The 20086-nt window shown below is 38.6% G+C and overlaps 1 protein-coding gene across 4 annotated transcripts in view; it reads left to right on the top strand.

The window, feature by feature from the left end:
* The first annotated feature begins 1552 nt into the window (after nucleotides 1-1552).
* LOC150076627 (uncharacterized) overlaps nucleotides 1553-20086 on the top strand; it is a 404400-nt gene continuing 385866 nt past the window's right edge. For all 4 annotated transcript variants that reach the window (XM_090386197.1, XM_090386196.1, XM_090386195.1 and 1 more), the window contains exon 1: nucleotides 1553-1706. In XM_090386197.1, coding sequence (XP_090242323.1) covers nucleotides 1696-1706 — 11 coding nt within the window. In that variant the 5' untranslated portion in view covers nucleotides 1553-1695. The remainder of the gene's footprint in view (nucleotides 1707-20086) is intronic.

Below are 20086 nucleotides of genomic sequence, written 5' to 3'. Positions count from 1 at the left end.
GACTAATGTTATTAGTGGAGTTCCTCAGGGTTCAGTGTTGGGTCCGTTGTTGTTTTCGGTGTTTATGAATGATATTGATGATGGGATATCAAGTTTAATGACAAAGTTTGCAGATGATACAAAGGTTGGCAGGGTTGTTAAGGACACTACTGACGCTATGCTGCTGCAACAGGATCTGTGAAGGTTGAACAGGTGGGCTGAGAGGTGGCAAATGAAGTTTAACATTGACAAATGTAAAGTACTACATATGGGAAACAGTAACCCCAGAGCAACGTATCAACTCTGCGGTACTACACTGACGGTGATGGAGAATGAAAAGGACCTGGGGGTAATTGTGCAGGCAGATATGAAGTTCTCTGAGCAGTGCAGACGAGCTGCAAGAGTAGATCATGAATTATTGTCAATGATATACAGGTATTTTTCTAGCAGGGATAAGGAGGTGATTATTCCATTGTAGAAGGCAATGGTCAGGCCACACCTAGAGTACTGTATACAGGTCTGGAGGCCTCATTTCAAGAAGGATGTAGAGCTGCTGGAACGGGTACAGAGGAGGGCAACAAGATTAGTGAATGGAACAAAGGGTTGCTCTTACGAAGAAAGGCTTAAGTTTTGCAAATTACAGAGTGTAGAGACTAGGCACCGGCGAGGTGATCTGATAGAGGTGTATAAGGCTTTGAATGGTTTGAGCATGCTCAATTCCAATGGGATTCTTCATCTTGCTCAGAATAATCACCTCAGAGGGCATAAATTCAAATTGAGGAAGGATGGATGTCGGATAGATGTACGGAAATTTTCCTTTGGCCAGCGGGTGGTTGGTTGGTTGGTGAACCGCCTTCCATCATTTGTTGTTGAAGTTGATAGCCTAAACAAATTTATGGCTCAACTGGACAGGTATTTCGAACGAACGGAGGGGTGAAATGGGAGTGGTGTGTGTTTTTTTTTTTTTTTTTGGCTGATGCTGAATAAGCTTGCTTTCTTGGATCATATGCCTCTACTAATGCTAATGCTAATGCTAAAGATTCTATTCTATTCTATTCTGTCTTTAATGATTTTTCTTTTAAACAGAAGCCAAACACGTAATTCAGCTGTTAAAAATGAAAAAAAATTATATATATATATATATTTAAAATTATAAAGTGTGTGTCCATAATTCTGCGGTACTGTATTGTATTTTTTTTTTTAATATTTTCACCATTTCCACAAAGTAGTTATAAAATTTAGTTTCATCGTCGACTAGTTTTAGTTATTTTCTGAGTGAGTGTCGTTTGCGGCGAAACTTGGTAACTAATCAACAATTGGAGTATAACGCCATTTTCGTCGAACTTCTGTTTTGGCAGTGCTTATGGAGTTTTGTGTTAGATATTGTTTTTATTTTTTTTTATGTATTTACTTAAAATTATACCGATAGAGTTTTCAAATACGATATTTAAAAATAATAGGTGCGTGATATTTCGTGGAACTTCTGTTTTGGCAGTGCTTATGGAGTTTTGTGTTGGATATTTTTTTTTTTTTTTTTTTATGTATTTACTTAATATTATACCGACAGTTTTAAAAGACGATATTTAAAAATAATAGGTGCGTGATATTTCCGAGCAGCAAGTCTTTTCTCTTATGTAAATGTACTATTGTGATCCTCGTTTTCAACCCAACTTGTCAAATTTTATGAGAATTTATCAAGTGTAAAAGGTAATCGGAATGGCCCAGTGGTGAGTTGGAAGATTTTATATTTATTACTCCAGATTATGGTTACGGAGGAAGTGTCTTCTTTTGCTTGAATCCGTCCCGAATTACTGGCGTGAACTAACCTAACCTTTTTTTCTCTAGACAAAAATGAAAGTCTATTTAAAAAACTCATTTCTTTTGCCTGAATCCCTCCCGAATTTGGCCTTTCCCCCAACGCGGTGACAAGGTGTAGTCATAATCTGGAGTTTTATTATGTTGGGTAGTAGGCATTTATATGTTTAGACTTTATCATTCGTTATTGAGATGATTAGATATTTATAATGGAACGATTATGTCGAATAATTGGAGTTTTCGCTACTAACATGCGAGCAGTAGAATTAAAACCCGCCAGCAGTCTCATTGGGACTGAGACCAAATAAGTTTTTTATTTTGTGTCAAAATTGGCATAAACTGCAGCGCCCACTCGATATCGCCTTATAAACTTTTTATAAAACACTTAGGTACCCTTTCGGTAGCCAAAATGTTTCTTTGTAACTATTTCATTTGTTCCATTGGTTTTTTGGACAGTAATCACTGTTGTCACTATGGAAGTAATAGTAATTGTGGCATGTGATGCAAGAAAGCAAGTGTATGAGCTTATGTAGCATCAGCCAAAAAAAAAAAAAAAAAAATCACACAACCATTCCTCTAAATGTTTGTCCAGTTCCAGCAATTAACCACCCCCTGTCTAAAGGCAAATTTCCGCACATCTATTCTACAGCTGTCTTTCTACAGCCCCCTTAGGTTTGTAATCTGAACAAGTGGAAGAATTCCATCAGAATTCAGCGTGCTCAACCGATTTAAGGCCTTATACATCTCAATCAGATCACCTCGCAGGTGCCTAGTCGCCAGCGGCTTAAGCCTCTCTTAGTAAGAGGATCCCTTCATTCCCCTCGCCAATCTTGTTGCCCTTCTGTACATGCTCAAGCAAATCTACATCCTTCCTAAAATGAGGCCACCAGACCTGTTCACAGTTCTCAAGGCTTGGCCTGATGATTGCCTTATACAGAGGGACAATCACCTCCTTTTCCCTGTTAGCAAAATTCTTGTATATCATTGACAAAACCTCATGATCTGCTCTGGCAGCCTGTCTGCATTGCTCAGAAAACTTCATATTTGACTGGAGAATTACTCCCAGGTCTCTTTCATTTTCTACCACCCTAAGTGTAGTACCACATAGTTGGTACGTTCCTCTGGGGTTACTTCTACCCATATGCAGTGCTTTGCATTTGTTAATGTTAAACTTCAGTTGACACTTCACAGCATATCTTCCCAAATTTTCTAGATCCTGTTGCAGTAGCACGCTGCCATTCGACACTAAGCCGGATATACTGTCATCGATATAATTGAAAAATATACAAAAACAACAGTGGATCTAACACCGAACCCTGTGGGACTCCTCTAATAACATTAGTCCATGAAGAGCAGTGTCCATTATTACCACTCTGTCTTCTCCCACTCAACCATCCTTTTATCCATTGTAGCAACTTTCCCTTAATATCATTCTGCTGCAATTTGCACAGTAGTCTTCCATGCCCAACAGTGTCAGAAGCTTTCCTGAAATCCAAGTATATGATATCAAAATTATTTTTTTCATCCAGTTGCTTTGTAACCACATCATAATATCCAATCAGATTTGTCAGACAAGACTTTCCCTTAACAGACCCATGCTGTATCTGAATTAATTCTGCAGTCTTGTCTAGATGATCCTGCAATACATCTTTAACCAGTGACACTATTATTTAGAAGTTAAATTCTGAATAGAATTTAACTTCTATTCAGAAGTGAAACTAACTGGTCTGTAATTACTCGTCACCCTTCGATCCCTCTTTGTGAATTGGGGATGCATTTGCACATCTCAGTCCATGGGGACCTCCCCTGAGTCCAAGGATGCTCTCATAATTATGGCCAAGTGTTTGCTTACTTTCTTTGCCACCTCCTGGATAGAATATAACTGGATAGATCCCATCCACCCCAGGTGCCTTTCTTATGTTTAACTTCAACAATTTCTCCTCCACTTTGCTCTCAGTTATTACAAAATCATTATGCACCCTGCTACAATTTGATAACCTTTTGGCATTTTCAATCCTTAATTACTCCTTGTGTGAATGTAGATGCAAAATACTCATTCAGTTTGTTTGCTATCTGAGCAGGATCATCAACAGTTGCACCAACGATATCAAGTGGACCAATCTGATTCATCCCGTTCCTTTTGGAGTTTATATAAGTAAAGAAGTCCTTGTTGTTTTTCTTAGCATCCTTTGCCAAAGATTTCTCATCTGCTTTCGCCTGCCTAACCTCCTTTGTGACTTGATTACAGATAATTTATATGAATCCCATGATCTTTGATAGAAAGACATCCTGTTTCTGCACCTACGGCATGCAGTAAATGAAGTGTGTATATAGATACTCCTGTGAAAATCACTCTAAATGAAGCCATTTATTTTGGGGATTTGTTTAAGTCTGAATGTGATTTATGCATTAAGGATCTTCGGATCTGCAGGTATAAGATCCATTGGGTGTCAGTAATCACAGTGTACTGATGTGGGATTTATGTACACATAACTACCCTCAAGGTTAAAGGGAAGGACTTTTGCCTTCTATAGTGATGTCGGAGAGTTGAATCAAATTCAGAGCCAAATATTTCTCATACAATAACCAAAAACACCCTAATAACTGACACAGCGTTACACTTTGACATGGCTTCAAAAAAGATTTGTATTCACCCAGAAGTAGTTGTGATGGAAAGATGAAATCATAAGGGCAACTATAGTGGTGTTGGAGATTTTAAGTCCTGAGCAGTGTGGATAACTGATGATGTTTACCCAACAGAAAATTCTAAATGGGAAGCATTCAGGAAAGTAATCATAGAAGTTACTAGTCTTTTCATGCTGATAAGTTACAGTGTTCAAGACTTTGACCTAAATGGATGTTAGATGAACTGATGAGGCTTGTGGCAAAGAAGAAAAATGGGCTGAAATTTACTTACGGGTGCACCCACCAGACTGCTTCATTCTTAGGGTGTTTATCTCACCCTTCCTGCTGTTTTAAAATAGGAAAATGAGTTCCCGATTTTAAAACAGCGGCAAGGAGGGCATAAACGCTCTAACACTAACCATAGCAGGTTAGATCTGTCTGTCATAGTCTTCTTCCTCATCTCCTCACTGCCATTTTGTAGGGTGCACCTGTAAGTAAATTTTTACCGAAAAATTTGTGGGATGCATATAAATTATCAGGTAATGTAGAAGCCTATAGTAGATATAAAGTACTCTGAAATTAAGTCACAAAGGAGGTTAGGCAAGCTAATAGTAGATTATGAGAAGCCTGGCAGAGAAAAATAGCAAAGGCTTCTTTCCATATATTACTATAGGATGAATTGGTTTGCTTGCATTGGACCATTTGAAGGTTTAACTGTTGATGATTCTGCTTAGGTTGCTAACAAACTAAATAGATATTTTGCATCTACATGAAGAATTCTTTAGAGAATGGGGATACCAGAAGTTTATCAAACTTTAATAGTGAGCTAAATGATTTTGTGAAAACTGAGAGGAAATTGGTGATGATAATATAAAAAGGTGGGTTGGCTGGATGGGATCTATCCAGCCAACCCTCCTTTTTTTAGGAAAGGTAAGCAATTGACAATCTTCAATTCACAGAGGGGGGATCTAAAGGTGACATGGGTAATGATAGACCTATTAGCTTGACTTTTGTTACATTGAAAATAATGGGATCACTGGTTAAGGAAGTAATGCAGGGCCGCTTAGACAGGAATGCAATTATGCTGCAGTCACAGCATGGATTTATTATGGGACAATCTTGTCTGACTAATCTGATTGGATACTATGATGCAGTAACAAAGGAACTGGATGCAAAAAAAATAATTTCAACATTTACTTGGACTTCAGGAAAACTAGATATGTTACACTTGGAACATTGTGGCCTTAAGGGCAATTACTGTGGCATTAAGGATAAGTTACTACTATGGATAAAGGGATGGTTGAGTGTGACAGAGAGTTGTTATTTATGGGCATTTCTGTTCATGGTCTAATATTAGTGGAATTTTCCAGGGTATTTTTTGTATTCATGGGCTTACATTTGGTGAGTATGGGCTTGGCACACCCAGGGTCCTGAGCTGGATATCATCATTCTTCTCTTTCTTGGTGATTCGTTTTTACTTGTGACTCTCTCTCACGCACACGTGCACACAGGGCAATTGAGAAATTTTTTTTTTTTTGGCTGGTGCAGCATATGCCTCAGGCTTCTTTGCACCATATGGCTAATAATGATAATAAAGTAATATTTTGTATCTGTGGAATTTTGTAACATTTCTGTATAATTTATTTTGTTGCAAACAATTTGTATAACTGTTTACTTGTATTTATTTGCATACTTTCGACCCTGGAAAGATTATGCAAGGCTCAAGGGGTAGAATTTTTTTCAGCCTGGTCTCTACTTGTTAACAGGCAGGACTGCTTCTACAGGGATGGGATACACTTAAATAGAAAGGGTTCAAGAATATTTGCTGATGCTATCAAGCCAGTGTTAGGTGGGTTGGAAAACTGCTAGCTTGGGGGGATACAAGTAGCCACTGGCAGAGGTGAAAGTGATGCTTGCATTGCTTCTATTGGAATGAGCAACAGCCTGGAAAACAAGATGCAGAGTATTTCAGAGAGTGCTGAGAGTCATTGCAGTACAAGTAAACACATGGGTTGTGTTACAGTAGCTAAGAATAGGAACAGGTGCATGTATACTTGCGTGTACACCAATGCTAGAAGTTTGGTAAATAAATTTGATGAATTTGAGGTGTTGCTCAAATCATCAAAGGCAAATATTGTTGGGATGTCAGAGATGTGGTGTCACACAGATATAAGAATGCAGAACGAATTTGGGAAGTATAATGTGTACAGAAAGGATAGACAGGATAGGAAGTCAGGAGGGTTATGCTATTAGTTAAAAAACACAAATTCCAAGAAAGTGAAGCCAGTCAACATCGCTAGACAATGCAGTGTCGAGTCAGTTTGGTGTGACAAGCATTGGGAGATCAAATTGAGAGTAGTAGTGTGTTATAAGCCTAATGACTCTGATGAGTGTAATAAGAAACTACAGGGAAATAGTGGGCTAGTAAATCAGAGAGTCTTATAATGGGGGATTTTAATTTCCTAGATATTGACTGGACTTTGTGGTTGGTCACTCGCACACTAGCAAGGCTTTTGTGGATTTAATAGATGATTGTTTTCTACATCAGCATGTTCAGGAGGCAACTAGAGGGAGCAATACTCTTGATCTGATTATCAGTAGTGATTCTTCATGCATTAAGAATCTGCAGATAAAGGAACCACTAGGTGGCAGTGATCACAGTGTGCTGCAGTGGGATTTACTCAAAGAATTAACTACCATCACGGGTAAAGGGAAGGGTTTTTGCTTTCGTAAAGGCGACTACTGTGATGTGAGACAGTATTTAAATTCTATACGGTGGGACCAACTGATGATGATATTACTAACAGCAAATTCAAAAAGGGAAGCATTCAAAAAATTTATCTTGGAAGCTACTAGGCTTTACATACCAACTAAGAAATGTTGTTCAAAGTTTAGGACTAAGTGGATGTCAGATGAACTAATGAGACATATGGCAGAGAAGAAAAATGCATGGGATACATATAAATTAATAGGTGACATGGAAGCCTATGATAGATATAAGCTAGTCTGTAACCAAGTCACAAAGGAGATCAGGCAGGTAAAGGCAGATTATGAGCAATCCTTGGCAAAGGATGCAAAGAAAAACAGAGTTCTTTACCTATGTAAACTCTAAAAGGAAAGGGATGAATCAAATTGGTCCACTGGATATTTGTGGTTCAACTGTTGATGTTCCTGCTGAGGTGGCTTACAAACTAAATGAGTATTTTGCATCTACATGCACCCATGAGGAGTTATTCAGGGAGTGAAATGCCAGAGGTGAGTTAAACTCTGGCAGTGAGCTAGGTGATTTTGTAATAACTGAGAGGAAAGTGGAGAATAAATTTTTGAAGATAAACGAAAAAGGCACCCGGGGGTGGATGGAATCTATTCAGTTATATTAAAGGAGGCAACAAAGGAAGTAAGCAAACCCTTAGTCATAATTATGAGAGCTTCTTTGGACTCAGGGGAGGTACCCATGGACTGGAGATGTGCAAATGTGACTCCAATTCACAAAGGAATATCAAAGGGTGACACAAGTATTATAGACCTGTTAGTTTAACTTCTGTTCCAGGAAAATTGGAGGCACTGGTTAAAGAATCACTGCAGGATCATCTAGACAAGACTTCAGTTATAGCTCAGACACAGCATGGTTTTGTTAAGGGAAAGTCTTGCCTGACCAATTTGATTGGATACTTTGATGTGGTCACAAAGGAACTGGATGCAGGGAATAACTTTGATATCGTATATTTGGATCTTAGAAAGGCTTTTGATACAGTTGCACATGGAAGACTGCTGAACAAATTGGAGCAGTGTGCATTGGAGGCAAATTTGAGCTATGGATAAAGGGGTGGTTGAGGGGGAGAAGACAGTGGTAATCAATGGACACTGCTCATCGGCCCCGGGTGCCAAGCGTTTCTTGAGGCCAAGCGATTTTCTGTGCTAAATAGTACTGCGATTCCTATAGCGATTTTCCAAAGTGACTGAGTTTTTCCTTGTTTCATTTCGTTCATAAGGCTTTCTGTTGATTAGCTCTACTTTTTAAAAGTATAGAAAGAGAGCCAGAAAAAGGAAAGTACCTTTTTCTTTATTGTATATACTAACCGTACTAACTCATACGCTTGGCAACAAGCGGCACTGCTCCTGCTTCCCCGTGGCGGGGCCAGTAACCTGGGTGGAAAAGCTAATCCCCCAGGGCGAAAAGGAGCCGACATGGATAAAGAAAATTATCCAGCCTTTGAGCCTTCAAGCTCAAATACCATAGATTGGTATAACTCCGATGAAAGTAGTGCACAACATAAGCGCTTAAAAATAGATAATCATCAACCTGAGTATCCAACTTTCCTGATTATCCATTCCTTAACTAGTCAACCAGTGAGCAAACTCTCTCAATTTATTATACAGAGATTTCTAGAAAATGCTGCTGGATCACCTAAAATGGTCAAAAGGTTGCAGTCAGGGGATTTGCTTGTGGAAACTACGCAGTTGAAACATTCAGAATTGCTGTTAAAGATGACAACATTTGGTGGTATCCCTGTTAAAATATCTCCCCACTCAACCCTAAATAGTTCCAAAGGTGTTATCACTGAGTGGGATCTATTGAATGTAACAGAAGAGGAGCTTGTACAAGAACTTAAAGACCAAAAGGTCATACAAGCTAAGAGAATTTTGACTCGTAGAGATGACAACCTCATTCCAACCCGCAGTGTAATTCTCACATTCAATAGTCCAAACTTACCAAATACTGTAAAAGCTGGTTATCTTAATTGCCATATCCGCCCATATATACCAAATCCACTACGGTGTTATAAGTGTCAGAAGTTTGGACACTCTCAGGCAACATGTCGAGGAAACACAATATGCCGAAAATGTGGATCCCAGGATCACACTCAAACAGACTGTACTGCTACATCTCCAGTTTGCCCTAACTGCAGGGAAGATCATCCTGCATATTCTAGAAATTGCAAACTATGGAAAGTTGGAAAAAAAATACAGAAATTTAAAGTTGAAAATAAAGTGACTTATCAGGAAGCGAGACGACAAATACTGAAAGATACTCCTGCACGTACATATGCAGATGTTACAAAGAAATATCGTTCAATTGCTACACAAACCAATGACTCAGTTCCACCGAACATATCACTTGCTGAATGGGCTAGAGCTCAGCTTTCAATTCCTCAGCCATCCTTGAAGCAAAACAACAGAGACCAGACTTGTAATAACCCAATTTCCATCCCCACCACTAGTGGCATCGTCACAAAGTGAGACCAGGATGACAAATGCTGAATCTTCTACTAAAACCCAGATTAATACTGCAGAAATGGATACAGATGACAAAACTCAACAAGAACCTATATTAGAAATTCATGCCGAAGAAGATATGGACACTGGATGGCCTACCTTTCCTAAAAAAGATAAAATTAAAATAGATCGCAATAAGCCTACTGCCTCTAAAAGGCAACCGGATCATCCTACCACTAAAAATAAATAATGAAATGCATTTTACAATGGAATTGTCGAGGACTACGTACTAATACAGATGAACTTTATGACCTAATCCAAGATTTCAGTCCAGCAGGCATTTGTTTACAGGAAACATTTTTAACTCCACAAGTGACCCCCTCAATAAAGAAATATATTTTGTACAGGCATGACAGGAATACAGCAACTGCAGCCCATGGAGGCGTAGCGGTTTTGGTATCCGTTACTAACCATCCAGACAAATCCCCTTAAAAACTAATTTAGAAGTTGTTGCTGTAAGAATAGAAATTGGAATATCTTTATCTCTTGTTTCTATTTATCTTCCACCAAACCAAATGTATACACGCCGTGACTTTGATGAGCTCCTTGCCCAGATACCACCTCCTTTTTGTTTGATGGGTGACTTTAATGGACACCACCCGTTATGGGGAAGTCTCCATATGGATAAAAGAGGGCAGCTAATAGAAACATTACTGGACAAACAAAATTTAACTTTGCTGAACACCGGTGCACATACTCATGTTCATTTTCCCTCAGGAAATACTTCAGCCATAGATCTGTCTATCTGCTCCCCCGCTCTGTACCCAAGTATACATTGGGCGGTATTGGATAATCCCCATAATAGTGATCATCTTCCAATTACTTGTAAATTCCAAACTACCCCCACCACCTATCCAGAAACTCGCAGAAGATGGAAATTTACAAAGGCAAACTGGGAAAAATTTTCCTTAAGTACAGTTTTAGATAAAAACTTCATTCTGAACCGGTCAATAGATGAAGCTGATGACCATATTACTAAACGGATACTAGCAGCAGCTGACAAAGCTATTCCTCAGTCGTCGACTCATCCACGCAGGTGCAAAAACTACTGGTGGAATGATGAATGGTAATAGAGCAAAAAAAGAAAAGAACAAAGCTTGGAATATTTTCCGCAAGCATCCCACTATTATTAACCTTATAAATTACAAGAAACTAAATGCTAAAGCACGACAAATAAGAAGGAAAGCCAAAAAAAGTTTCTTGGATTCAGTTTGCTTCCACTATCACCAAAAACACCGATACTAGATTAATCTGGAGGAAAATCCAACATCTGAATGGCAAATATCCATTGTCATCCTCTCCAATATTGATCTGTAATGGACAGGAACTGTCTTCCCCCAAAGACATTACAAACGCTTTTGCTAAAGCCTTTGCAAAAATTTCAGCAGCAAATTCATATGACACTTCATTCCAACAAATTAAAGTGGTAGCAGAAAGGTTTAAGTTAAATGTCAGAAATGACATTTAACAGAAATGACCACCTCGTTATGGTAAGTTTCGATTTAGAAAAGGCCTTTGATACAACATGGCGTTTCGGGATCTTTACACCTTTGGTCTATGAGGCAGGCTTCCTTTGTTTATTCAGAGCTTTCTCCAGGGCAGAACCTTTCAGGTTAGTCATTTAAATGTTCTTTCTAGAATTCATATACAGGAGGAGGGGGTCCCTCAAGAATCTATCTTGAGTCCTATGCTATTTTTAATAAGAATAAACAATATCATCCATGATATTCCAAGCACAGTAGAATTATATCATTATGCAGATGACCTCATGATTTCGTGCCAAGGAAAAACTATGAATTCTGTTGAGAGACAGCTTCAAATCTCAATTAACAAAATTGAGCTGTGGCTGTCTCGCAATGGCTACCGCTTATCAGCACAAAAATCTAACTGTATTCATTTCTGTAAAAAACGTAAGATCCACCCTGAGCCTGAACTACATCTTAAAAATTTCACCATACCTCTTTCCAATAGTATCAGATTTCTTGGCCTAATCCTGGACAATAAATTAAACTTCTTACAACACATCACATATCTGAGAACCATTTGCTTGAAAAAATTAAATATCCTCCGAGTAGTCTCTTCATTGACATGGGGTGCTGACCGATACACTCTGCTTCGGCTTTATCGGGTATTAATTCGATCTCGTTTGGATTACGGAGCTCCAATCTATGACTCTGCCAGGAAAAGTGCACTAATTTGGCTAGACACTATCCATCACAGTGCCCTAAGAACTGCTTTAGGAGCATTCAGAACATCCCCTGTACAGAGTCTATATATAGATGCACACGAACCTCCACTCCATCTTCGGAGGAAAATGGTGATCCTCAATTATGCAACAAAAATACGGAGTCTTCCTTTTCATCCTATCTCGCCATACTTATTTGAGCCCCAATGGACCACATTTTATCAAAACAAACCTAACGAAAACAAGCCTATTGGGATAAGGTTGCTACAGTTATCACAATGTTGGAAACTAGACATGGGTAATGTCTTCCAGGAAATGAGCAATCACGACCCTCCGTGGTCTGATTATACACCGGTCTTTGACTTCTCATTCCAACAATGGGGGAAAAAGGCAGCAGACCTTACCATCAGGAAACTCCATGCTGCACATGTCGCAGAAAATTCTCGGTGTTTTCAAATATATACCGTTGGCTCAAAAACAAGTACGACAGTGGGCGCAGCGGCAGTTTCTTCTATCTTTTCTACTTCTGTGTCCCTTCCAAAGGAATGCAGCGTCTATTCTGCTGAACTGTGGGCGATTAAAATAGCTCTGGATCACGTGACTAATCTGTCCAGGAAGCGAATTATGATCTACTCTGATTCTCTGAGCGCAATAAAATCGTTGAAAAATCCATCTGAACCAATCCACCCCGTCTTGAAGCAAATTAGATCACAGATTATTGCGTTACAATCTGTAAACCAATCAGTCAGTTTCTGTTGGATACCAGGCCATGTAGGCATCAAAGGAAATGAATACTCAGATCAAGCTGCTAAACATCCAATCAATGTAAGATCTCGTAACTACCAAGTGCCATACACAGACTACAAATCAGTCATAAAAAACGTGTGAAGAGCAATGGTTGCAAGTCTGGCAGGCTCAGTACGGCAATAAACTGTTTCAATTTAAACAGGAACCTAAGTTGTGGCCCTCAAGCATGCGATCAAATAGGCAAGAGGAGGTGATCCTGGCTAAGACGCGTATTGGGCATACATATCTAACTCATATTTATCTTCTCAAGGGAGAAAATCCGCCTATTTGTACATTTTGTTAGACTACACTTACGGTGAAACATATTCTAATAAATTGCAATCATTATAATAATTATCGAAACAAAATTTTCAAATCACTTTCACATTTGCAAGAACCTTTGATGTTACCACATCTGATTGGAGACAATGCAAATCTAGCTGAGTTTTTTTTATTTCTTAAAGCAGACGGGATTATTTTACAGATTTTAACTGGTAATGACACTACCGAATAGAATCAGGCACAATATGGCCTTAGCAGCCCTTGTGCCATTAAACATCATATCAACCAACCAACACTGCTCATCATGGACTAATGTTATTAGTGGGGTCTCTCAGGGTTCAGTGTTGGGTCCATTGTTATTTTCTGTATTTATAAATGATATTGATGATGGTATATCAAGCTTAATGTCCAAGTTTGCAGACTATACGAAGGTTGGCAGGGTTGTTAAGAACACTAATGCCAGTACGCTGCTGCAACAGGATCTAGAAAAGTTGAGCAGATGGGCTGAGAGGTGAGAAATGAAGTTTAACATTGACAAATGTAAAGTACTACATATGGAAAGTAGTAACCCCAGAGTGATGTATCAGCTCTGTGGAACTACACTGACTGACATTGGAAGAGAACGAAAAGGACCTGAGGGTAATTGTGCAGACAGATATGAAGTTTTTTGAGCAGTGCAGACGGTCTGCAAGAGTAGCTCATAGTGTCTTGTTAATGATATATAGGATTTTTCTAGCAGGGACAAGGAGGTGATTGTTCCCTTGTATAAGGCAATGGTCAGGCCACACCTTGAGTACTGTATACAGGTCTGAAGGCCTCATTTTAAGGATGTAGAGCTGTTGGAACGAGTACAGACAAGGGCAACAGGATTAGTGAATGGAACAATGGGTTGCTCTTATGAAGAAAGGGTTAAATTTTGCAAATTACAGTGTCTGGAGACTAGACACCTGTGAGGTGATATGATTGAGGTGTATAAAGCCTTGAATGGTTTGAGCATGCTCAATACTGATGGGACTCTTCCTCTTGCTCAGAATAATCACCTGAGAGGGCATAAATTCAATTTGAGGAAAGACAGATGTAGGATAGATACGTGGAAATTTGCCTTTAGCCAGGGAGTAGTTGGTTGGTTGAACAGACTTCCATCCTTTGTTGTGGAAGTTGATAGGCTATATAAATTTAAGGTTGAGCTGGACAGGTATTTGGAACGAACGGACAGGTAAAACGGGAGGGTTTTTTTTTTTTTTTGGCTGATGCTGCATAAGCTTGCTTTCTTGTATGATATGCCTCTACTAATGCTAATGCTATTTGTTTAAGGTTGTATAATTTTTTTGTATTATTCCTTTTTTGTTTTGCAGACAGTTGAGTGGTGTCTTTGGTTAAATATTTCAAGTAATTTTTCTTAAAATGGTTCCTCTGTTTTTAAATTAAAGAAAAGCTAAATCTGATCAAAATTTCTTTCAAACTGAATTTTAATATAACTGCAATGGTTTCTTTCATGTTTTCTTTTATTTTTGTACTTGCAGGCATGTCGTATATCACCACAGAAACATGGCAGAGTTGAAATGATGTTCCGGTGCTGCCATTCATCAGATATGATATAACACTACCGTATTTCTAGGTTTCTGTGTTGAACCCATTGTTGTTGTTTTGTTTATTAATGATGTTGAGGAAGGTATATGAGGTTTAATGTCCAAGTTTACAGGTGATGACAGAGGTCGGTAGGATGGTTATTGACCATAGCTAGAAAAATTAGGTAGATGGGCTGTGAAATTGCATTTGAACTTTAACATTGAAAAATGCAAGCTGCTGCATATAGGTAGCAGTAATTCTAGATTAGCATATCAACTGTATGGTACTATATAGTACTATATTGAAAAAGGTAAAAAAAGGTAAAATGCAGCCATTATCAACCCACTGCAGGATGGAAGCCTCCTCAACAATTCATGCTGAGGGAAAATGGACCATAATCTGCCATGCTGGTCCAGTGCGGGTTGGCTGATTGACCATATTTAGCAGTCGGGGCTTAAACCCTGGTCTACTCAAAGAGCGTGTGCTATTACACTCCTGCTCCTGACCACTTGGCTCCGGAGGCCTGGCGGTAATTGTGCAATCAGTTATGAGTTCTCTGAGCAGCAAAGACAGGATACCGGGACAGCTCATTGGGTTTTTTTCAATGATATACAGGAATTTTGCTAGCAGTAATAAGGACATGATGCTAGTTCTCTATTATGGGGGACTTCAATGCTAAGGTCACGTAAGATCACTCATCGGTGAAGACAAGATATTAGAGCTGGAAAAGGAATTAGAAAATGTGAATTGGAATATCATCGGTTTGGTTGAAACAAGAAGAAGAAATGAATCACTTATAAGTTTATCAAGTGGAAATCTACTATACACCAATGGAAACAGTGAAAGGAGTGAAGGCGGAGTTGGGTTTCTGGTCCATAAACATTTAAAAAGCGACATTTTGGAATTCAAAAGTACATCACCAAGGGTGTCAAGACTAATACTCAAGATTTCTAACAGGTACAAGCTAAAGGTTATAATGATTTATGCACCAACATCGAGCCATGATGATGAAGAGGTTGAAGAAATGTACACTGAAATTGAGTGTCTTCTAGATGAGCAGAAAACCCACTACACTATTATTATGGGGGACTTCAATGCTAAGGTTGGAAAAAGAGAAAACAGTGACAAAGGGGAACTATAGGAAATTTTGGAATTGGTGAAAGAGACGAAAGACTTGTGGAATTTTCAGAATCTCAAGGATTGTCAGAAATGAACACTTTTTTTTTTTTCAAGAAAAGGGTGAACAGAAAGTGGACATGGAAGAGTCCAAATGGATTAACAACTAATGAAATCGACTACATCCTCGCTAACAGAAGATATATTGTGAATGATGTTACCGTCCTGAATAATGTAAATGTTGGAAGTGATCACAGAATGGTAAGATGTACACTTGATATAGTACATCAAGTGTACTATATTAAGTGAACACTTGATGTACTAGGCGCCTCCATCCATAGCCAGGTGGGAAGGAGCAGCAGCAGTCTCTTCTTGATTAGACCGGGGTTCGAGCCCGTCACCACCAAATACGGAGGATGCGGAAAGGTCAGGGAATGACCACCGCATATCCTCGAGCAATATGGCCTTAGTTGCTAATGCTCCTAAAAACCAAATAACAAACAAACTTGATGTACTATTTCTGTTATCTAAAGTATTTGAGATAACAGAAGAGGAGAAAAAGCAGTATGTACTGGAACTTAAGAACAAGTTTGAGCTTCTGCAGACTGCTCAGGACCAAGATATTGATGAGGAGTATTACAACTTTCTGAAAGTAATAAAGCCCAAGAAACCTATAGGGAAAATGAAATCCAAAGAAGAAAAAATTAGTCAAGAAACACTTGTTATGATGAACTGAAGGCAAAAAATGAAGAGCAAGATAAACACTGACAAGGAAAAAATTGAGTATACTAAGTTATGCAAAGCCATTAGAAAAAGGCTCAGAGAGGACATAAGAAGATTTCACACAAGAAAGGTAGAACAAGCATTAAGGGAAAACAAGGGATTTAAATCAGCAGCCACGAGCAGTAATACAGAAGGACAAATGATACTGAAACTGAAGAATAGCGATGGTGTTCTTATAAACAGCAGAGAAGGCATAATTCGAATAGCAGAAGACTACTATAGAGAATTAGACAAGGAGCAAGGGAATGATGCCAGCAGTGGGGAAGATGGATTGCAAATTAGCAACACATATGACATACCCAGATATTCTTCCTGATGAGGTAGAACATGCATTGAAGAAAATGAAGAATCGAAAGCCCCGGGAGAAGATGAAGTTATTGTAGAGTTGTTAAAATTGGGAGGAAGAGACATAACACAAAAACTGACAAGGCTCTTCACAAAGTGCATTAGAAAAGGTGTGATGCCTAAGCAGTGGAATAATGCAATCATAGTTTTGCTGTATGAGAAAGGAGATAAATTTGAAATTGGAAATTATAGCCCAATTAGCTTGTTATCCCATATCTACAAGTTGTTCACAAGGGTCATTACTAACAGATTAGAAAGAATACTTGATGAGAATCAACCAAAAGAGCAAGCTGGCTTTAGGACAGGATTCTCAACTATGGATCACATTCATGTAATATCACAGCTAATGGAGAAAGCAAATGAATATAAAACACCATTATGCCTGGCATTTGTGGATTATGAAAACGCATTTGACTCCATAAGGCAATGTTTCGAGCACTGGAAGGACAAGGCATAGATACCCCACATATTATGATTTTGAAGAAAATATATGAGAGTGCTACCTCCTTTATTAGACTAGACAAAGACAGTAGGAAATTAAAAATCGAGAACGGAGTTCGACAAGGAGACACAATATCTCCGAAGCTGTTTACTGCTGCCCTTGAGGAAGCTTTCAGAAGATTAGACTGGTCGCAGAAAGGAGTAAATGTGAATGGAGAGTACCTAAACCATTTACGATTTGCAGATGACATTGTGGTCATAAGCCATGATCCCAAAGTATTAGAGGAAAACCTTAATCAGTTATGCACAGTTAGTAAGGATTTTGGACTAAAGATGAATATGGCTAAAACAAAAGTAATGGTGAACAAGAATGCCACAGAAAGGGAAATAATGATTGGAGGAGCAGTAATTGAAAAGGTGGAGTCATATACTTATCTGGGACAAGTAATTAGCTGTAATAATGATAAATGGCTGGAAGTCAAGAGAAGAATAAATTTTGGATGGATAGCATTCAGGAAATATAGTCACATACTGAAGAGCAATATCCCAGTTTGTCTGAAATGTAAAATAATGAATCAATGTATACTCCCCACCATGACTTATGGAAGTGAAACTTGGGCACTCACCAAAAGAATGGAAGAGAAGCTAAGAACTACACAGCGAAGAATGGAACGAATTACATTGGGAATCAGACTGTTAGATAAGAAGAGAAACACATGGATTAGGCAGCAAACTCAAGTAAAGGACATTCTTATCAAAACTAAAGAACTAAAATGGTCTTGGGCAGGACACATAGCTTGAAGACATGATGACAGATGGGCTAAGAAAATAACAGAATGGTACACAAGAGGAGCTAGTAGAAAACCTGGAAGACAGGCGGAGATGGATAGATGAAATTCACGAGTTTGTGGGTAGTAAATGGATGGCCAGTGCTCAAAACAGAAGGAGCTGGAAAGTTGCTGGAGAGGCCTTCATCCTGCAGTGGATTGAAAATGGCTGATGATGATGATGCTAGTTCTCTAGATCCTGCAGGTTGAGCTTCCTCAGTCCATTTATGGTTTTAATGGATTGAATAAGCCTAATTCCGATATCGACTTTTCTCTTGCTCCGAGTGCACATGAGTGGGTATAAATTCAAGTTGAAAGATGATTGCAGGGTGTGCAGAAACTTGCCTTCAGCCTGTGGGTGGTTGATTGTTGGAACAAACGTCCATATGTTATTGTGGAAGTGTGTAGTTTGAATAAATTCAAGGAAGAACTGGACAGTCTTTTGAAGGTGATGGACAGGTGATATGGGAAGTGTTGTTTTTGTTTTTTTTTTTGGAAAATGAAGAAATGCCTGTTACAGCAGCTGATACAGATGTGTGGGTCTGTTTATGGTTATGCTTGCTGTTATATCAGGTTAACTGCCCATCTGCTCCCTGGTTCTTTATTGTAATCTCACTCACAGTATAACATCCTGCCTGTTAGAAAACTGGTGTAAATACATGGGTATGCCTTATAAATTGACATTTTGTTAAAATCCTCTAAGAAATAGCTAGCCTGGCATGGTTACAGTACACACTAACTTTAGATAATTACTTTATTTGGTGGAGAATCTATTACTTACAAGTCTTAATATTAGACAACTCCACAGAGTTCATTTGCAAAACTACTCTTAATTCTTGCAGATACTAATGAATGAAATCTGACACTACTGTAGGTGCAATGCAGCCGTTTTTCCAGTGTCAGCTGCGAATTGAAAGCAGCAGCTATATTGCTGAGCTGTACGTGAGGGTTTTACAAGAAGTGAACAGTAGAAAACTTAAAACATCTTGACTTCTCGTAATCATGTAATATACAAATTCTCAACATGGAATAGCTGCTTTACAGAATGGTACTACTTCTACTCATGTTGAAAAAAATTATATCAGTTTTAATTAATCTAAAAAAAAAAAGTGCATCGAACAGTTTCAGCATATATAAAGATTCATTTCGCCTGCCTAACCTCCTTTGTGACCTAATTACAGACTAGCTTATATCTGCCATAGGCTTCTGAATTGCTTGATAATTTATATGCATCCCATGCATTTTTCTTCTCTGTCACGAGTTTCATTAGTTCATTTGATAACCATTTAGGCCTAAACCTTGAACAATATTTCTTAATAGGTATGAAACTTTTAGTAGCTTCCACAATTAATTCCTTGAATGCTTCCCACTTAGAATTTACTGTTGGTAACATCGTCAGTTGATCCCACTGTACAGAATTTAAAAACTGTCTGAGACCATTGTACTCACCTTTACGGAAGCAAAAACCCTTTCCTTAACCCATGATGGTAATTATATCTAAATCCCACATCAGTACACTCATCACTGCCACCTAATGGTTCCTTTATCTGCAAATTCTTAATACACGAATGATCACTGCTAACCAGATCAAGAGTATTACCCTCTCTGGTTGCCTCTTGAACATGCTGCTGCAGAAAACAATCATCCAATAAATCCACCAAAGTCTTACTAGTGTGTAAGTGAGTGACCAACCCACAAGTTCCAGTCAATATCTGGGAAGTTAAAGTCCCCCATTATAAGACATTCTGATTTACTAGTCCATTCTGTTTCTCTGTACAATTGTTCATTGTACTCATTCAAGTCATTATGCCTATGACACACTCCTACTCTTATTTTTGCTTATGTCACACGAAACTGACTCAACAGTGCACTGTTCATCTATATCAACTGGATGCATTTCTTTTGATTTTGTTTTTCTTAATTAACAGCATGACACCTCCTCCCTTCCTATCCTATCTATCCTATCCTCCTCTCTTCCTATCTCCTACACATTGTACTCCCCAAATTCCAATTCTGCATTCCTAATATCAGTGTGACACCATGTCTCTGATATCCC

Source organism: Mastigoproctus giganteus, chromosome 12 (assembly GCF_048544385.1).
Source record: "Mastigoproctus giganteus isolate SK-2022 chromosome 12, ASM4854438v1, whole genome shotgun sequence".
NCBI classification, from domain to species: domain Eukaryota; kingdom Metazoa; phylum Arthropoda; class Arachnida; order Uropygi; family Thelyphonidae; genus Mastigoproctus; species Mastigoproctus giganteus.
The sequence above is the reverse complement of the archived record's forward strand: the minus strand, read 5'-3'. Positions and strand labels throughout refer to the sequence as shown.